Genomic DNA, 20,207 nt, shown 5'->3' on the forward strand with positions numbered 1-20,207 from the left:
ACCATTCAACTAAAAAAAGTTAGGTTTCAGTTGAGAAATTTCACTGTCTGTTTTTAGTCATTTTAGCAGCACAAAATCCTAGCTCAGAAAATTTAAATGTTCATACAAAACTTTGTCATCTCCAAAAATAGCCAGAAACAATGCTAACACACCGTGTGTTTAAGTGCAAGAACATGATTACAGGACACTCTACACCAGCATCCATTATCTGAAAGTTAACTAAATATTGTAGAAGATGCAAGAAAATTTAAAATTAGTTAATATATACATGCCACTTCCTACTAAAAATGCTGCAGTGGAGATTACTGGATAGAGCTTCATTGACTTTAGAAGAATTTACTGTTAACTAAGTTTATGTATTCCCATTATCTTTTAAAATACAAGAGTCAAGGGACAAACTGGTCTGCTTAGGGGCAAGAGTGAAAAGAATTAGCTGTGCACAATTACAAGCAATTATATTAACTGAAAAGAAATGGAATTTTCCATGCAGATCCTGAGTTACAAGACTGTAGTAAGATATAATCTTTTCAACTAGCAACAGAAAATTAATGTGTGTCTACTCTTGCAGTACACAAGAAATTATAGAATCATTTTAGATAAATTCTCTTAGCTTACCAAGTACAACTCTCAAAGTGTTTCACACTACTAACTTCCATATATTATGATCTATTAAATCATGTTCATTACTTGAGATATGACCAATAAAACATCACTGAATCTTTTTTAATCAATTTTCTGATAGAAAAAAACATGTCTTGTCATTATTTTCATCCATGCTCTTCCTTCCATTGAGTGTTAGATCTCAAAGGGGAAGTGAACCACAAAGGCTTTTTCTTCATAACTTTACTCAAGAAACACCAAATAGAAAAATATTCAGCAACCATTTATACAGAAATCTAGTTTTTCACATCTCACTTTTTCTTTGTTTTTATATGCTCACCTAAGAGATATGACAGGGTAGAAGAACCACACATCAACCTGAACTAACTGCATGGCACAATGCCACAGAGTATCATCCAATGCATTGCAGATCGCCTACCACGTGCTCTTTCATCCCACTAAATGATCTGTGTTAATTATGCTTCTAATGCTTGTAAAGTAGTGTTGGTATTTAAACACAAAATGGTAAGGAAAAGTAAAAAATATTGGAACTACTTTTTATATTTCAGGTTGTGTGAAGCATAGACACAGAAGACAGTATCTTTCTACCTGTTCTTTCTTCCATTCAAGAAAAGGTGCTTACAGAAATACAAATTTTTTCAAGAGGCACCAAAAATGTCAGAAAGGGAAAGGCTACAATAACACCATTATCTTAACAAAGAGTAAACAAAAACATACTCAGAGAAACTTAATTCAAATTAGTTAAAAAAATACCATGTGGAACACAGAACATTAATTGCCTGAAAGAAGATCTTCAATATTTTTTTCATTTTAATTGGTCACAGTAACAGCAGAACCTAACTTCCAACACAATTAAAAGCTCCAGGACTTTTTCCCCCAAAATCAGAAGTAGTTGTCATGTAATGAAAGGAACCTACTGTACATCTTGAATTAGTTGTCAGTGAAGTAACTGGTTATTAAGGGACAAACAAGTATGTAAAGTGAAGGAAAGATTCTTCTTCTATAAAGCACAAATTCCTTTCTTCAGTGTCAAAGCAATTTGTGACAGAAGATTTGTGAATTGCATTTGTGCTACGAAAATGATAGAGTTCACAGTACCTATCAGACATTAAAAAAATTAAATAACCCTTTGTCAAAACTGTATTATTTTCACCAGTGTCTGGCACAATGGATTACATCAATTAAAATACATACTCTAGAATGAATGAAATTTCTGCATAAGTAGAAGTAAAATCTCCACAGAGATGCAATTTATGATCAGATTTGAATATGAAACATGGGCCCTTTTTTCTCTCTTTTTATTGACTTTTTAGTAAGCTTTAGCTCAAACAGACTTCTTCTATGGCTCTATTTGTAACTTCTCTGTAAAGACCATGCTGGGCATGCAAGACTACAGTCAGCCTTCACTGCAGTGACCATGAGACAGTGGGGTTTGTGAGAAGAGGGAAGAAAGCAGAAAGCACACTGCTAATACTGAGCTACAGGCAAGACCTCAGCCTCGTCAGAAAACAGCTTGGAAGAATTCTATAGGATCTAGTCATGCCAAGGGAAGCCCTGAACAGATGATTGATTTTCCAAGGATAACATTCTCTAAGCTCAAGAATGGTTGATCTTAACAAGCAAGAAGCCAAAGGTGGCAAGATGCCTGCAGGGGTAAATAAGGTGTCCCTGACTGGACTGAGAGAGAAGAAGGAAGTATTCAGGAGATAAAAGCAGGGACAGGTAATCTAGAAGGAAGAAAAAGACACTATTCAAAGGTTAGGAAAGCCAAAGCCCATCTGGGCATCTGATATTAAGAGATGCTGAAAGATTTGGAACTGTCCAGCCCAGAAAAAAAAAAATACTCATGGGACCTCCTCAGCACATATTAATACTGATGAGCACAGCAAGGAAGACTGACTCAGATTCAGAGGAGACAAGAGGCAACAAGCACAAGCTGAAATACTGAAATATGACCAGCAAAAGTAAGATTAGAAAAGAACACTGATTAGATCAGTGGACTGTGAGGTGGACTAAAAAGCAGAGGCTAAGTTCAAAGGGTAGTGATGAGCAAGCAGAAGAATTTCCAGCTTTAGGCCAGTCACTAGTAGAATATCCAGGAAGTAGATGTTGGGACCAGTACTGTTTAACATTGCAATTTATGACCTGGTAATGAGACAGAGAACACCTTCCAAAAGTTTGCAGACTACACGAAGCTAGCAGGAAGGGTGGCAGAAAGGTTGCTTGTGTTTCATTCAGATGAACCTTAAGAGGCTGGAAAAATAGATCAAGAGTTTAGTGAATTCCAAAAGAAAGTGCTCAGTCCTGGGAAGGAATAACCTCATACATCAATGCAGGCTTGAGGCAATTGATACTGGAGAGCATCTTTGCAGAAAAAGATCTGGGGCTCTGGGTGCACACCATGTTGGGCATGAGCAAGGATTGTGAGCCAACAATACACCATTGAAGAAAAGAAGGCTGGAAGCAGCCTGGGCTACATGAGGGAGACTGTTCTCTGCAGGTTAAGGGAGGTGATGCTTTCCCTCCCCACAGCACTGGTGTGACATGGAAATATGGGAGCAAATGCAGGGAAATGCACAAGGAGACAAAGACAGCTGTGACTGTCCAACCCAGAGAAGATAAAGCTCTGGGGACATCTGCTCAGTGTGTATAAGTACCTGAAGAAGACAGTGAAGATGACTGGTCCAAAGAGATTCAGATCAGGCAAGAGTCAATGAACACAAACTGAATACAGAAAACTGCATTTAAACATCAAAGAAATTGTGTTATTGACAGGATAGATGAACACTAGAACAGATTGCCCTGGGAGGCTGTGGAGTCTCCACTCTGGGAGATACTCAAAACTTAACAAGCTACAGCCCTGAACAACCTGCTGCAATGAATCTCTTTTAGAAGCAGAGGGGTTTGACTAGATGATCTTCAGAAGTCCCCTTCCAAACTGAAAAGTTCTGTGATCCTTTTCATTATGTGTTTATTCTGTCTGTTACCACTTAATTATGCTTGGGCTAGAAACAATATTTTTTGAATCTGGAAGCATGATTTTTTACTAGAGTACCTATGGTATTTTGAGATGGAACACATACTTTCTATACTCTCTATGATAATTTAATGTACTTTTATATAAATTATTAATTTAAAAATTTTTGCTAGGATTTTCAATCTAAGGTTTTCTGAAAAAATCATGATGCCAAAAAAGAACTCTACAGCCCCTGCCTTTGAAATCCTCTGTTGTATTGACCTTTAAAGACGTTGGAGCATTAAATCTGCAAGGAGAGTTTGCTCTTTTGCATATTACCATTTTTAAATATAAATACACTGGAAAAAAAACAAAACGAAAAAATGATGTAGACCTATTAACCAATGTAGTGGATAAATGTCCAGTTTATAATTATCAGCCACCACTACACCAGTTATTTCTTTGTTGTTTATAGCTATCAGATTTTTCTCATGTTGAAGAGTATTTATGTTGTTCACTGTTAGAGATCCATAATTTGAGCTGCAGAAAACAAGCCCAAAGAAAACCCTTATCCAAGCAATTATTACAGATTTTGTTGCAATTCAAGAGCATGTTTGTTCTCAACATGCAATCAAATAACAACAAACATATTTCAAGTGACAAAAATGCAGTAAGTTACAGAAGGCCATTCTTCTTAAAGAACAAGGCTTTAGCATGGACAGTAACCACAAGCTGAGATGATCTGAGTCAAGTACATGCTAAAAGTGATGACAAACTCTAAGGAAGGCCTGTGACTTTTCCCAAAGCATATTCATTCTAACAAACAAGCAGGGCTGGGACATCAACAGAAATAACACATACTAATTAAATGTTGACTTTACTCCTTGGCACAGTTTGGCCTGTACTTACTAATATTCCCCAGCAAATGCACCAGAACAGGTCAGGATACAGCAGTGACCAAAGACTGTATCTGACAGGAGGTACACATAGGACAGAAAACTGATCAGTTGCTCTTAACTGAGCTGTCACTTGTCCTAGGATAGCATCCTCACAAAATTCTCTTTGTATCCCTTTCTCCCTGCTCAATACTTTCACCTCACAACTACAGAAAGTTCAGCCACACACAGAGTTGAATCAGCCCCAAGCATAAGACAGGGAACACTGAATGTAGTATCTGTCATTCTTAATAGAAACTCTAAGTCAAAAGTGTGCACTAACCCCTCAATAAATTACAGAGCTAATTACCATTTTTAAACTATTTTTTAATAACTACTATTAAAAACAAAACACCAAAGAAAACAAAAACCCAAAACCCAAACCAAAACAGAAAAAACCCAGAAACTAACAAACAAAAACTAAAAAAACCACACCAAATCCCACCAGAAAACAGTCATCTATGAAATATTAGTAACAGTGTCCTTCTGTAAAGCAGTAATAAACTGAAATTATAATCTTTAATATGGTATATAGCTCAATAAATGTTGCATGTTATCATTTAGATGAAATGTTAACAAGCATTATGCTCCTTATTTATAAAAAGCCCTTGTTAGAAAACAATTACATCAGAGAATATAAAATCTAATTGTAACATATTACAAAAGTAAATCATGCTTAAAAGTTATAAAAATGAACCACACAATTTTCAAGTATCAGCATGACAATTTACTCTGAAGAAACCTAGCAGGACCCAAAGCTAAAAAAAAAAACCCAAACAGAACATAGAATGCTAGTCAGAACAGAATCCACTTGCATTTTTAACATCTCACAGTTTTCTTCCAAATCCCAGTCCCCATTAATTAATGTATGCCAAATGTTCCAAAGTCACTACAGATCTGGATTGCTACACAGTTTACATACCCATTTAGAAAATGCATTCCTCAAAACTGTGACTAAGAATTGGGCTAGAGGAATGCACTGGCTTTATTTGCAATTAATGTTTTATTGGGGAAAACTCCAAACCTTATGTTCCATTTCATTTTAAGAGGAGATTGTAAGCAAGGATCAGTTTTTAGTTCTCGAATAAAGTGAGATCCGCATATTTTGACAAGAGAATTCAGTTTACTAAATAGCTGTGCAAAAGTTCATCTGCAGTGTCCCACTGCCAATTAAGGCCAAGATACCTCTCATCCTTTAGACTGCTTGTGGATGTTTTCAGGCAGTCCTTTACAAAATATTTATTAATATCTCTTAATTAGGCCAAATATTTCTTTCAGTTTAGTTTTTTGTTTAGTTCAAAGAATTTAAAAATTCCACTCCTGTAGTCTGAACAGCAGAAAGCATAATATAAATTTTTCTATCAGTTTTATGCTTCCAAAACTGTCCCTTCAAATAATAATTAAAAAAACAAAAAACAAAAAACCCCAACCAACCTACCCCCCACCCCCCCCCCCCCCGCAAAAAAAACCCCAAACCAGTAGTGGAACTTGCATTCTGAAGGACAATATACAAGTCTTTCTTGTCTCCATACAAGGTGAGCAACACAGTACAACATATGGCACAGGCATAGTCATTTCAAGATTAAAGGAACAGAAGATGCCTGCTGAAAACCAATGAATACAATGAAAGACCCATTACAACAATAAATATTCAATCTTTTACATTTAATATAATGCCACTCCTAATTAGCATCATGTTTCCATATATTACAGATGCCATTCTAACATGTGATTCTCCCATCTATGCTATACCACCTAACTATAGGCTGTTACCTAATTCTATAGGACTCCTCCCTTTCCAATTATCATCTGCTTTAATCATCATCTCTGTGAACAGAATGGCACTTCAAAAAGCCCTTTGAATACCTTAAACCTACACTGCAAGTCCAGAAGATAGAAAAAGCTTTATCATATTGCTGCTGGGATTATGAAACTCAGAAATAGGATCTTTTTACTGTTAGTAAAAGGCTCAGAAAATAGTTAGCAAGCACATTCATAAAGACTGCTCAAAGTATCCTACAAATACTTTTAGTCTACATGATCTTAAAGAAAAGAGAGTGTTACCCAGAGAACTAATTAGTCTAGAAACAAGATAGACACACTGTACTTTTATAGCGAGTGCCTGAGTAAAGTACAAGAGTGCTTTGGGTTACAAGGGAAGGTAGAACCAAAAGTATGTATCCTATTACCATGAAGCTGTTAAAATAGATGTTGCAGTGTTCTTTGTCTTCTCCATGACTCACTCAGTCCTGATAACTCCCTCTGGGAAAGCAGCAGCTACCCTGAGGGGGCCATCTCCACTAATGGGCTAATCTCAGCTAATGTGCTGTCAAGGTGACTCATAGAATGACATCATCCCACTGTGAGATGCCCCGCCCTTGGGGGAGGAACCAAACATTCCTACCTGTGTGTAACCTGAGACTTGGAACACCAGAGCAGCACTACTACTGGATTCCCAGAGGACAAGAACTCAGTAACTACCACTGGACCTCCAGAGAAGGCCTTGCTACAGGATCACCCAATGAAACCACATTTGTCATCCCAATGGCACTTTAGCCTTTGATTGGACCGCTAACACCACTCTGACCAACAGGATGTCAGGTTGTATTCTGACTTTGTCAGTTTAAGCCAGTGTTTCTGTACCATTGCCTCTATTTTGATTTTCCTTTTAAATTTTAATTTGTAGTTGGATCTCTCACAAGATATTTGTGTGGAGTTAACTCCTCCTGTTGGTTTGCCTTAAAACCAGAACAAAGAGAAATATGCATATCTCAAGATAGATTACTCCCTGTTAGCATGTGACACCTGTCCAGGGTGACTAGGCCAAGAGACCTGAAGAACTATCCAGTACAGTCAGAGCTGATCACCTTGGAGTCATTTTTTTCCAGGCTTTCCTCTCAGTCCATCCTGGTCCCCAGCTTAAGTTTTGCTCCATCATCCTTCCTCTACAATATCACCGAGAGCTATTTTCTCGTAAGGCCTGAACCCCCAACCTGCAAAAAAGTGATTTGCAACCTACAGATGAAAAACTTAGCCTTTCCATATTCAGCCATATCTATTTATCTTGCCCAATGCTTTTCCTGCTTTATCTGGAAAAAGCAACAGCTGACATTAAATTAGCAGCTCACACTCTCAGCAGCCCTGCTTCTTTACAGGGATGCCATCAAACAGAGGTGAGGTGGGTAGGTGCCTGTACACCTCTACCCCCTCCTGGGAGGAAGCAAGGGAATTTAATCAGTCATGAGCAAACCTCAGGACATGTTACAGAGAAACTTGCTGTGCCGAAAAAGATGATGTTTGGCTTCCCAACTTTCTGACTGCAGTGCACTGCTACCCAGTGAACAGATTCTGTCTGGCAAGTAGAAGCTCATTTGCTCCAGTTCTTCAGCCAAGTACTTTGCAAGGTCAAGAGTGCAGTCAGCTCTCAGTTGAAGCTGAAGACTGCAGAAGTCTGTGCATAACATATCTACTTTGCTGGCTGCTGCCCCTAGTAGGGCTTCAGTCCAAAAACTATGTCTAGACTCATGAATTTAATGTGCCAGAACTGTCCTCTGGCCTGGAGCCCTCCTTGGAGCCCATGTCATGACTGTTAAACTTTCCCTCTCCATCCCAGTCAAAGAGGCCTCACTCAGCTCTGGTTCTTGCTAACCGGTGATCCTGCCTGAGGAGGCTTTGAGACAGCTGTAGTTCTTTTGGATCAAACAATGCTAGGCTTCATGGTGACAGCATCCCAGTGCAGACCACCAAGGTGCAATACCCTGGAATAGCTACCACTGCACTACAATGTACCCAACCAAGGAGTAAGGTGTCTATGACTTGGCAAGATATCAAGACACTACCTCTGCACTCACTATTATACTAAAAAAAGCAAAAAACTAAATGGACCTTGCCTGAAAATGTTGTTAGCTTACAGTTTTCACCTTGACTGTCAGTCTGTTTGGTGCTTTTTTTATAACACTTTTATTACTGAGCCAGTGTTAAAAATAAAAGTAAGTATGTAAAAAGACAGCACTTTTCAAGGCCATATAAAAGGCTTGAAAGTCACAGGGCTTTGAAAAGGAGGACAGTCTGCATCCTGGGATAGTGGCATCACCAGCTGAACAACTTTGTTCTCTGGCCTGAACACTCTACACTGAGAGCTCATAAGCTGTTAAAAAACAAAATGAGACACTCGGTGTCTGAGACCCATTAACCACCCTTCAGTCCCCTGGACCTAGAAAAATTTCAAAATGCTACGGTTTTCTGAGACAGCCCTGGAAAGAGGCTTTTGCTTTTCCTTTAAAAGGTCACAGGGAGGGTTTACACTATCCGATGATGTCTAGTCTCTACATTTCTAAGAATTTGGATTTGTTTTAGCTGTGCTTACTGTCATCCACCATTGAGGTGAATACTTCCTTATTTGTCCAGATTAACTTGGAATGGGTGTTTGCAACCAAGACCTAAAAAACAACAGAATCAGCCTTGGCAATGGCCAGCCTCTGAGCAGGTGGGTAAACACATTCATGGGACCATTCCCAAGAGACTTCACCAGCCTGGCTCTGGCACCACGGGCACTCCAGGCAGGGACAGTGTCACAAAGGCAGACACTGAAATGGTATAATGATCTTGAATCATCTCCATTGCTTTGGAATAAGCAAAACTGAGGAAAAAAATTCCAAAATATTGCAAGGAATAATTTGTTCATATATTATCTAGAAATAATAAAAAAGTATACATTATCACATAGTTTGTTTTTTTTAAAGACCAAAATCATAATGACTAGTCATATTAAAAAATACAAACTCTAGCATAAAAGACAATATGCATTTCTTGACAGTCTTACATAGTGACACATCTACAGATTTAAACATACCATGAAAACAAATCAGGCCATACCTTCATCAGCACCCAAGCAGACATGAATTCTTCATCCCTTTTAAAACCATCAGTAAGTTCCACCAAAGTGTGAATGCCACAAAAAATGTGTCCATCTGACACAGACAAGGCATTTGGATGTCCACACAAAAACAACAAAACAGCTCACACTATGTTGGAATGTAAGGAGCCGACGACAAACTAAATTATTCAACAAACGTGTTTTTCTTGACATTTTTTATTTCTTATTTTTCAGTTTTGAAATCAATTCAGAAAAACACTTTGTGTCTAATCTTGCTATATATAGAAATCACTGAGGTGCAGTGACAGCAAAACCCACTTAAAGCTCTGCAGGATGAGGTATTCTGCAAACTTGCTCAAAAAGCAGACTCTGTGGAGCATCTTCATTAAGATCAGAAAACAGTCAAAACTGTACATTCCAGTCCAGCAGGATCTGTTTGATTTTAACAACTGTTCTGTTGGAATATATCCCAAATCATTTTAATTTCATAATTATGGAGAGTAATGTAAGTGCTTAACTGAGAAAAGATTTCCAAAATATATATTTTCAGCACTCAAGCCATGATTTGAATCTAAGCCCCTTCAAAACATGTATTTGGTATTCCAGCCAAAAATGCTGCCTTGGAATGAGCAAAAGCCAATACTTGTGCTCTCAGTGAAACAGGAGAGAGCTACTCGAGGTAGGTTGGCTCTGAGAAGCACCATAATATTAGAGTGGCTTCAAAATGGCTGGAGACTACTTCATTTCTCAGTAGATAGTTGGTTAAAGGACAGTAATGTATCTGTATTGCTTTGGGGGGCTAAAAATGCCAGATTCAGCTAGGCCAAGTAGTTCTTCAGGAAATTGCCTTCGCTTCCATCAAAAATTCTTCAGAGGTGGAGTCCAGACTGGCTTTTCTGAACTATACCAAGATAGGGACTGTTGGTATGTCAACATTTACAAATAAATACTGTCTCTAAAGCCTGGTCATTTTTAACCTTCAAAATTTCTTCTCCTACCTTCAATTACACTGACTGTTTTTTTTCCCCAAAGAAACAGAAGGCTTTGGTCTATAGTACATTGAACACACAGTTCTAAACTGGTTGGAAATAAGTATATGAACCTTAAATACATGGATGTGCAAAATATGCTCACAGACTCAAACTAAAAAATTATTTAAACAATTTTTTGTATAACTTTTTACTTAAAAATCAATAGTTCTATCTCATCCCAGTCACTTATCACTTTTCCCCATCATTCTTCTTTCTTTCCACCCTGCTTATCTTCATATTTTTATCAGTAATCCAGATGAAATTTCAAATAACTACTTTTCTCAAAATCATTGATAACTATCTCATTCACTGAATTACTGTGTTTTCATTTACTGACAAGATTTTCCCTATCCTTCTTCTGTGTGTAGAGTTGTGTGTTTATAATCACTTTGCAGTGCAATGGTTTTTATTCATTTGTTCAAACAAACCAATTCAAACTAGAGAAAATATTTTTACTTAATACAGTTGGCTGAAATCAGATGTACCCAAATAATACATTTAATTAGGACTAATCTATCATAGTATATTCCAGATGAAAAGAAACATTCCCCAAGGTCACCAATTTCTTTATTTTATCTACTCCCAACCATGTCATGGAAAACCATGCATATTTGGTTCTTGTTTAGAACTGCTATACTGAATAAGGACTTCATTCACTCATTACAAAATCATTCATCTGGCATGGCCATCCTCTTTTTTTCAGTTTTATGTATGATTAAGCTAATTTTTGAGAATTGTAGGGTATTAGTAGTATTAACTATTCTACTGATTTAGTGTAGTATATGTGATACGTTCACATACTTAAGTTCTCATTTAGAATTTATTTTATGTGTATTACTCTTCTTATGTATCTTCACCTTTTAGGGGTACTGTATAATACAGGAGAAAAAAGAATTCTTTATTTAGAAATTAAAAGTTCAGTGTAATAGTTTTTTGTTTTGGGTTTTTTTTTTTTGTAACATTCTATTTATTCTATGTATTTATTGGTATTATTGCTCTCTGTATACTCTCTCTTTTATTAGCCCTGGATTTCTTAAATTTAATATAGTACAGAGTTAAACATACCTTATTAAGTATTCCCAGCCTTACTTTGCAGCCAAGAGGAGCTGAAGGAATGGCACACTGCTGTACCTCATTATTACATTTAGAAATCCCAGGCAATTAATAGATTAATTTTCTTTTCCCTCTGGAGGTTTGACTGTTTTCAGAAGAGAAATGAAGACAAAAATAAAATTCATATATTAAATAAGGCATTTTTCATTAGGATAGCTAAGCTTCACTCTAAGCTGTATTTCAGCCTTCTGATTGTTCAGGCTGCAGGTTTACAAGTAGGTACATAACAGCTATGCTTTGTCTGACACAACTTGCCTTTGTGATTAGCTGCTCTTTAAAAATAATGGAGCTTTGAACATTGATATTTTTTGGAAGGTTTCTAGGAGTGTGAAAGTTGTGAAATAAAACATAAAGAAACACCATTCTGTCAGAGATTTTGCATTATCCTTCCTCTTGAAGATAAAGATAAGGTTTTATAGAAGGCCCCACAAATATGAAGAATAATTGAAAACATACAAGTCTCTCTTTTCCTCTTCCATATACACCACTGTAATTATACAGTTTAGTTATTGCAGCTCTCTTTTTGAGGTTCTTGGCACCCCAATTCCTTCCCCCAAACATGTTGGAAACATTGTATTTGAAGGTTTTTGGTTTCCCTTCATTCTGACTTCCAATTAACATTAAAGATTTCCAAATTATTTTTTCCTTGGAGAAGAATAAACATTTTGTCCTTATTCTTTACAGCACTATTTTTTTTACCTTTACAAACTCACCCACTCAGACTTTTGTGCAGCCTCTCCCTGGTTTGCTCTGTCAGAGCAGTAGCAACAAAACACTGTTTGCATCCATGAGCACAAAACGGTACCATGTATTTTCCTATCTTATTCACAAGAAGGTACTTCTGTTACATAAAAAATATATAAATTATATATAAAAAACTGTTATTCTCTGTTGATGACCAAGAATATTTGACTAGTTTCACATTACTGAATTGACTCTGTGGACATTAAATTAAGCATGAGACCTTGAACTAATCTAAAGAACAATGTGTAATCCCCATGAGGATTTACAAAGCAATGCACTCAGACCAAGTGATTTGAATGTCACATGGGAGAGAAGCCATTATTTTGTTTAGGAGAAAAGGACAAAAATTATGGAGCAGTGTGATAAGGCACACCTTAGATCTCTACCTAAACTTCAGCTGAATATAGTAAAGGGAATGCTTATCCTTTATCAAGGGGAGTAGAAATTAGAGTCATAAATTGCTGTGGCTCTACTCTTGGTCATACTAATATGTACCATTGAGAGATTTACTGTGAGGGTGGGTCAAGCACTGGAAAATGTTAAGAAACTGTGTTATGTCCAGCCTTTCAGATGTTCAAGACCTGACTGGACATCACCCTGAGCACCCTCTTCCTGGTGAGTCCACTCTGAACAAGAGGTTGGACTGGACAACCTCCAGAAGTGCCCTTCCACCCCAGTGGTTCTGTGACTCCAAGAACTGACACAGATTGCCTGAAAACGTTCATTGGAATGTTTCCCCAGTGGCTTCCAACCGTCTTAAATTCAAATGTCTACAATGAGCTCCTTAGACACCTTTCCATTCTGCAACACGTCCTGAATCTTTACACCATCCTTTTGTCCTTTGTCTCCTCAAAAGGTTTTGTTTACAGGCAACTAAGATTAAAAAAAAACAAACAACTACTCCCAAGACCATATAATGAGTAATTTTCCTTTCCATATTAGAATTTAAATTCTCATCTGTGAATGTATCACTTGCTAGTGAAGATCAGGATTTTTATGGGGTTTGCATATAAAGAAACATATAAAAAATTTAAAAAGTAACAACACAAAATTTAAACAAAACTAGTGCTGAACAAGCAACATGAAAATGCTGCTGTATAACTCAAGTATGAAAATACTGCTGTACAACTCAAGTAATACATGCAAATAAACAGCTAGGAATAAACATTCATTATGTATCTGTATGCAGAAAGCCTTTTAATCAGAACTCACTCTAACTCAAGCATGGAGTTTCCAGAAATCTGACCTACTTTAATTTTAAAACAATTTGTGTAATGTGCATACATTTCAGTGCCTCATATTTAATCTTCACAATGCAATCTAAAATAGTTGCAGAATGACAAAAGTTTGCAAAAAATTGCAGAGCAATGTGAGAACTATTTTCTTAGTTTTTAATTACTTATGATTACATTCTGCAGTCATATATAGGTGATGGTCTACCTTAAAAGTGTTGAAAAGTCAGTAACAGAAGACTTAAAAGCAAAGCACTATTGTGAAATACTTTCTGAGGAAGAATGAAGATGTTGAATTTTGTCTTTGATAGAGTGGTCACGTGAAAAATGTAAACTAGCAACTTTCTTCCATATGCACGTATTTTTATCATTTAGCAAACTAAACAGAGCCCACATGCTCTTTCCCAGCACTCAAGAGAGACTGTTCTCCTGGTTGCATTTTATGTCTTGGTGAATTTTAGAGATGCTAAACTAGCACTGTAAAATTTAAAGCAAATAAAATTTGAGCACATCAGTTGCTTGATTACATATTAGTTCCATATAATCTTGACAAAAATTCCAAACAATTATATTTAGATATTTTGATAATGTCACAAGGGCATTTACATATACCATGTAATGACAGATTAATGGTTTTATAGAGGCCTCTGAAGATTTCATAACAGCAAGCATTAATTAATTCTTCCTGACAATTGCTACACAAAAATACACTGAACGGCTTAATGCTCCATAGTTTCTCATTGTAACTCTCCCTGTTAGCAGCAATCTTTTCTGTTCCCAGGGTTACATAATCCCCAAGTCTCTGCCACCTCTAGGCACTAGCAGTGCTTGTGGCACCTGCATTTTGAACTTAACATTTGCCTGGAGCAAAATCTACATTGTTCCATTTTATTTTCCATTTATGCAGCCTCCCACCAAATAGTGTTTATTTGTCTGTTACCCTTTTATACTTGCAGTATTAAAATTTTCACATCTGAAACCTCCTTGTCTAACAAGATGGCCAATGTTCCTCCCTTTCCACAAAGCCAGGAACCATTTTGAGAACATCTGTATATATACCTTGGCTTTCTGAAAATCAGTGCTTATTTGAGTCAATGCTAAGATTTCTACTGATGTTAAACTGGCTTTAGACCAAATTGGAAATGTTAAGTGTATTAAGCATCAGCAGTTTCAGATATCTAATCTTAACATTAAACATAATGACTTGTGAATACTGGAGCATTTGGTGTTCCATCTGGTTTTTGCCTTTGTAGTTTATATTGTAGTAAGAGATCCACTGATCATTAGGAAGCAGACAAAATAATAAGCATATATTTCAAGTGGAAAAATAAAAAAAGAAATTTTAAAAAAGCTAACTTTTGTAACAGTCATTCCTTTAAGTTGCCAGGTAGAAATATAAAATTTCTGAAACATTTAATCTAAATATACAAAAGCCAGAGCAGAATGTGCACCAATGCTATGTTTTAACTGACTTAAAATTAAATTAAAAGGAGCATTTTCTTTTAAAACTGACTGAATAATGAAGTATTTGTCCCACATTCATCAAACAATATAATTTTTCACATTTAAATTGTGTTAAGCACAGCTCAGCACACCTAAACTTCCATTCTGAAAACAAATTCAGATTCAGTGTTGTTTGTGAGTATCTTAAGAAAAATTTGTTTTCTCATAAAACCATGAATAAAATATGGAAGTATTTACGTTGCAGAATGTTGCTAAACATGCTTTCTCTTTCTTCTATAAAAATGAAAGTTTAGTAGAAACTACATAAATAAAACTAAACTCTTTAGATTCCATTTCATGTAATGGTATCCAAATGGCTCTTGAGTTGTCCAAGCTGAAAGAAAACCAATCCAAAAACCTGCCTTTTGGGGAAAAAAACATACTCAAATTTCTTTTCATTAGACACATTGAGTTGTCAAAGTTGTAGACTAGTCCTCCAGAACAGAATAAACAAAAATCCCTCCATGCTTTCTCTTTTTAGCTCATAGTTTAATATTTTCATCAACATAACACAGGAGCTATCTTGGCTTATTTTAAGTCACCATTAAAGAAAGAAAAATTGACAACAACCCTTCCCAAACTGACAAAGGCTTTCCTTTCCAGGAGGAAGAAGAAACAAAACTGACAAGAAGTGACAGAATGTAGTTGTTTGTCATGTCATTCCCTGTCATAGAAAAAAAGTGATTTTTTTCAGAAAAAGCTTAGTTTTTAAAAAGCTTGCAAAAAACTTTAAAACCTTTTTGCTGGCATGAACTAAAGTAGGTTTAGAAACAGACTGTTTGTGAAATAAATGTAAAAGCACCAAAAATACCATGAGAAGTTATTCCTGACAGAATACATTGCAAGGCAGTATTTTGGTGTGTATTAATCATAAACTATAGAATCACTAAGGTTGTAAAAGACCTCCAAGAGCATAGAGTCCAACTTTGAGCAAAAACTGTTTTCCATGAACTTCTCCAATATGAGTCCATCCCATGAGCAACAGCTCCCTGAAAACTGCTGAAATGTGTGTCCATCCCATGTGCTCAAACTGCTGTGGTATGGGTCACTCTTCCATGGGGTGCAGTCCTCTAGAATAGGCTGCTCCAGCCTGGGACCAGGGCCCCTCTTTCCATGTGTTTGCCACAGGATCACAGCCTCCTCTAGGCATCCAGCTACTCTGGTGTGGGGCTCCTCCACAGGCTGCAGGTGGATCTGCATGGGCTGCAGGGGCACAGCTGCCTTACCATGGTCCTCGTTATGGTCTGCAGGGGAATCCCAGCTTTGGTGCCTGGAGCGCCTCCTCCCCCTCTGTCACTGTTGGACACGAAATAAAGAGCGTGGTTTCTATTCAACAGGCAGAGTGAGAATCCACAGAAGCTTTATTTTCCAAACTTTTTAGCTTCTTATAGGGTGTTACAATACAGGTTTAATATGATTGCTAAAGGGAACACCACCTCTGTTGTCCCATTGGTGGAACAAGGGAAAACACACTCATCAGAGCCATACAATATTGTTTAGAGAACTATGAATTACTTACAAAAATAGTCCTTGAGTGAGAGATGTTCTCAAGAGACTCCCTTGGGAACAGATCAGCCACTTACAGACTGGAACTCTCTCAGACTCAGAAAATCAGGTCCACACCCCTCCTTCTCCACTGACCTTGGTGTCTACAGAGCTGTTCTGCCCACATATTCTCACTGTGCTTTTCTCTGGCTGGAATTAAAACTGCTTCTACAATCTTTGTTTTGATTTCTTCCTAACTACACTAATAACAGAGGGGCTTCTGCCATCTCTAATCGGCCCAGTCTTGGCCAGTGCCATGTCCCATCTTCAGAGCCATCAGGGACTGGCTCTGCTGGACATGGTGGAAGCTTCTGGAAGCTTCTCACAGAAGCCACCTCTGTGGTCCCCTGCTACCAAAAACCAGGCCATGCAAACCCAATACAGTGTGCTAACTGTATGATGAACTGAACTTAACATCGTTACGAGGAGCAATACTGACCCCAGGTAAAATAAGGTCCTTCACAGGCAGTAAATAACATGTCCTCTTTTCTTTGTAACATGTTAAATCTCTGCATATTTTTTTCCATTTTGTGCTCTTTAATACCTACCCAGGACCTCTGTCAATTAGGAACAGAGAATTCAAACAGTTTCATACACTGTGCCTTTCTTCCATCTCCACAAGAACTGCATTGATAGAAGACTAGAAAAGGAATGAATTAGGCTATGCACCTTTTTATTGGACTGTTTTGCAAAAAACAAACTGTTATTAAAATTTTCCAAAGTATTTTATTATGAAAAATATTAATAGCATGGTTATTTATTTTCTTGTATAATATGTACATTCTACTACTTTATTACTACTGAGCAGTGTAAAAATGCTGTTTATTACATGCATCTAGAGTATAACTCATAAGCCTTGAGATGCATATTAACAACTTCTGCCAAGACTTTATTTCTCTGTTCTCCCAAACAGTACTATGATGTTCTCTTTCAAAAAGTAATTTAAATATAAAAGGAAGTTCTTTAAAGCATTCACTACAGAGATTTGTTATTTGTTTCTAAATGAAAAAAAAAATGCTTTCTATTCATACAAAAACAAGAATATTTTCATAACTAATTTACTTTTGGTCATAATATGGCCTTAAAGGATTGCCAGAAGTACTGTACTTAATCATAACAAATTAAGTCTTTCATTGGATTTGCAGGAAAAGCCTGAGTGACAGCCACAATAGTACAGCATTACAGAAATTGAAACATTAATATTTTTCATCTTCTTGCAAAAGTAAGGCTGACCCATCAAAAATTAATTTAAATTATTCTATTTTAAGCTGATTAAGACTCATACCTGGAGCAGTCAGTTATTTTTCTGTCTACACAATATCAGAAGGACAGCTCACTAATCAAAAAAAAATCTAATTAAACGGATGAAGAAGACAGAGAAGTCAGTAAGAAAGATACTGTCTTCCTAAGTATGTGAAGAAAGTCCAAATACAGTACATGTCAGCAATCCGTCTTGTAAAGTTCTTTATAATCCCCTTTCACACAACATTTAATTGTTTTAGAGTCTTGAAAGCATTTCACAACAGGTTCATGAGGTAGAGCACTGTTTGTTGGCTCTGTAGATTCCCAGACAAGGAAGGCAAGGAAGGGCATGACTGCAAGCTACCAAGCAGTCAGAGAGGACCTTCCTCTGCCTTGCTCCACAAGGACCTACGACAAGTAAGTTCCAAGGACAAGACAGTAGAGGTATGATAAACTTTCCATTCCCAAAATTCAAAATAACCAGCACTAACGTGGCTCTACATAAAAATTTTTAGAATGGAAAAAAACCTGTGATGAATAAAGTTGCTAACTCGCAGTTCTCTGAGAAGACACTTGAGTGAGCTGCCATTGTTCAGCCTGAAGAAGCAAAGGCGCCAGGAAGACCTAACTGCACCCTGAAGGGAGCCTACAAAAAAGCTGGAGAGGGACTTTTACTTGGGTATACAGTGATAGGACAGGGGGGAATGGCTTTAAGATGAAAGATGGTAGGTTTAGATTAGAGTCTATGAAGTACCCAGGCTATACCTTCACCAACAACATTCTCACTTCCTTTTAAGTAGAAAGACTCAAGACCCCTGCACAACTATTACCAGATTTGATTTCTAAAGCTCCTTTTAATGATTTTCAGACACATACAACTGTCAACACCAATATAATTGTTCAGTCTGAAAACCCCCAAATGATTTGACAGAAGTTATATGCAAGGAATACTGGAATGGTGGCAATGAACTTCTGCATCTCACAGAAGCACCCTCAGACACTTAGTGCCACCACAGTCCAAAGGTCATTTCTTAAAAACGACAGGTGAAAAATCTGCAGCTGTACAAGGCCAAAGTGGGAAGTATCAGTGAGGAAACATTTGGATGGCATGTGAGGAGTCCTGCAAAGATACAAGGATATAGTTGGCCAGGGATATTTTCAACAAGCAGTGTTAAAAGAGAAGTAACCGGTGGTGAAGTAGAAGAAGCTCATTGCAAATCACCTTAAATCAGCTATAATTGTATTGAAATTGGGATTATATGACTAAGACAGAAAATAATGAAGTGCCCTAATTGTGCCTCAAGACATTTAAATAGAAATTATATGTAGGGCTTGTATAAATGTCACTTTATCAGATGTTATAATTTTCATCAAAATTACTCTCTGTAATTGAGTAATTCTACTCAATTAATTGCCTTACTTCCCCTGCTCCCTGCAAAAGTACAGTTCCCAAATGACTATGTGAATATCAACCGTTCTTATTTTACTGCATGAATAATAAAGCTAATCTATGGATATACATTTACTCAGTTAAAACTAGTTGAATTCTGCTAAGATGTGTATTATGGAAAGAAAACGGCTCCCAGGAAACACAGTTTAAGAATATGCCCTGCTTCTTTCAATAGCCTTCAGCATATGCAATTACCCAGCAACTCACTGGGGACAGGAAACAAATAGAAAAGAAACATTGGAACATTCTTGCTTCAGTTGCCTAAGAAATTATTTTCACTTATCAACCTTTGTCTCTTTACGTAGTTACTTGTGTTAGCACTACTTAAAATTATTCTCCAAATAGCTACAAAATATAAGCAAGTAACCATCCCTTATACTTCTGATTTTGTGTTAGCTACTATGTAGTACATATGTTAAGAAGTCTCTCTCCAAAGACACTGAGTCAGCTTTAATTGTGTATGTAAAGTTTTAGTAACACTTTGAAGCTAGACAGCAACTCTTTGATCTTTAAAAGCTTAAGTGAGAGATTCAAGTGTATATCCTAAAACTTGCAGTTAATCTGAATTAAGACTCAAAATGAGGGACTGATTCACAATTCAAATTAATCAGACATCTTAATATGACAGTGGCTAACTGATTAGTGTCCGGAATATGTCATTCTTATAGAGAAATAAATCCTAAGAAACATTTACCCTGTAACTTTTATTGGTAACATTCTGATATGAAGACCTCACTCAATGTGTAATACACTCATAGAGAAGGAATTTCAATTCTTCTTGGAGTCAACAGACACTGTACTCAACTGTTCACACGACAAAAAGATTTAATAGTTCCAGTACTGCTCTCAGAACACAGCTAAAATAAGGTAATATTTCAAAATTACATCACTGCATTTCACATCAATGTAGAAAATTCCACAATAAGAGAAGAGTGAAATGTAATACTAGGTTGCTTTTC

At 36.8% G+C, this 20,207-nt stretch overlaps 1 protein-coding gene across 4 annotated transcripts in view; it reads right to left on the bottom strand.

Annotated features, from left to right (window-relative positions):
- Window positions 1-20,207, bottom strand: part of SNTG2 (syntrophin gamma 2) — a 221,209-nt gene that overhangs the window by 178,681 nt on the left and 22,321 nt on the right. Inside the window, exon 1 of one of the 4 annotated variants that reach the window (XM_086875957.1) lies at window positions 6,702-6,876. The exons of 2 other annotated variants lie outside the window; for them this stretch is intronic. Coding sequence is in view for 1 of the 2 variants with exons in the window: in XM_086875956.1 (XP_086732082.1) it covers window positions 6,702-6,704 (3 nt within the window). In the remaining variant the exon portion in view is untranslated. Of the gene's footprint in view, window positions 1-6,701; window positions 6,877-20,207 lie in introns of those variants that run through there. One more of the 4 variants, XM_086875956.1, reaches the window with a different exon arrangement.

Source organism: Cyanistes caeruleus, chromosome 2, assembly GCF_971803275.1.
Source record: "Cyanistes caeruleus chromosome 2, bCyaCae1.hap1.1, whole genome shotgun sequence".
Classification (NCBI taxonomy): Eukaryota; Metazoa; Chordata; class Aves; order Passeriformes; family Paridae; genus Cyanistes; species Cyanistes caeruleus.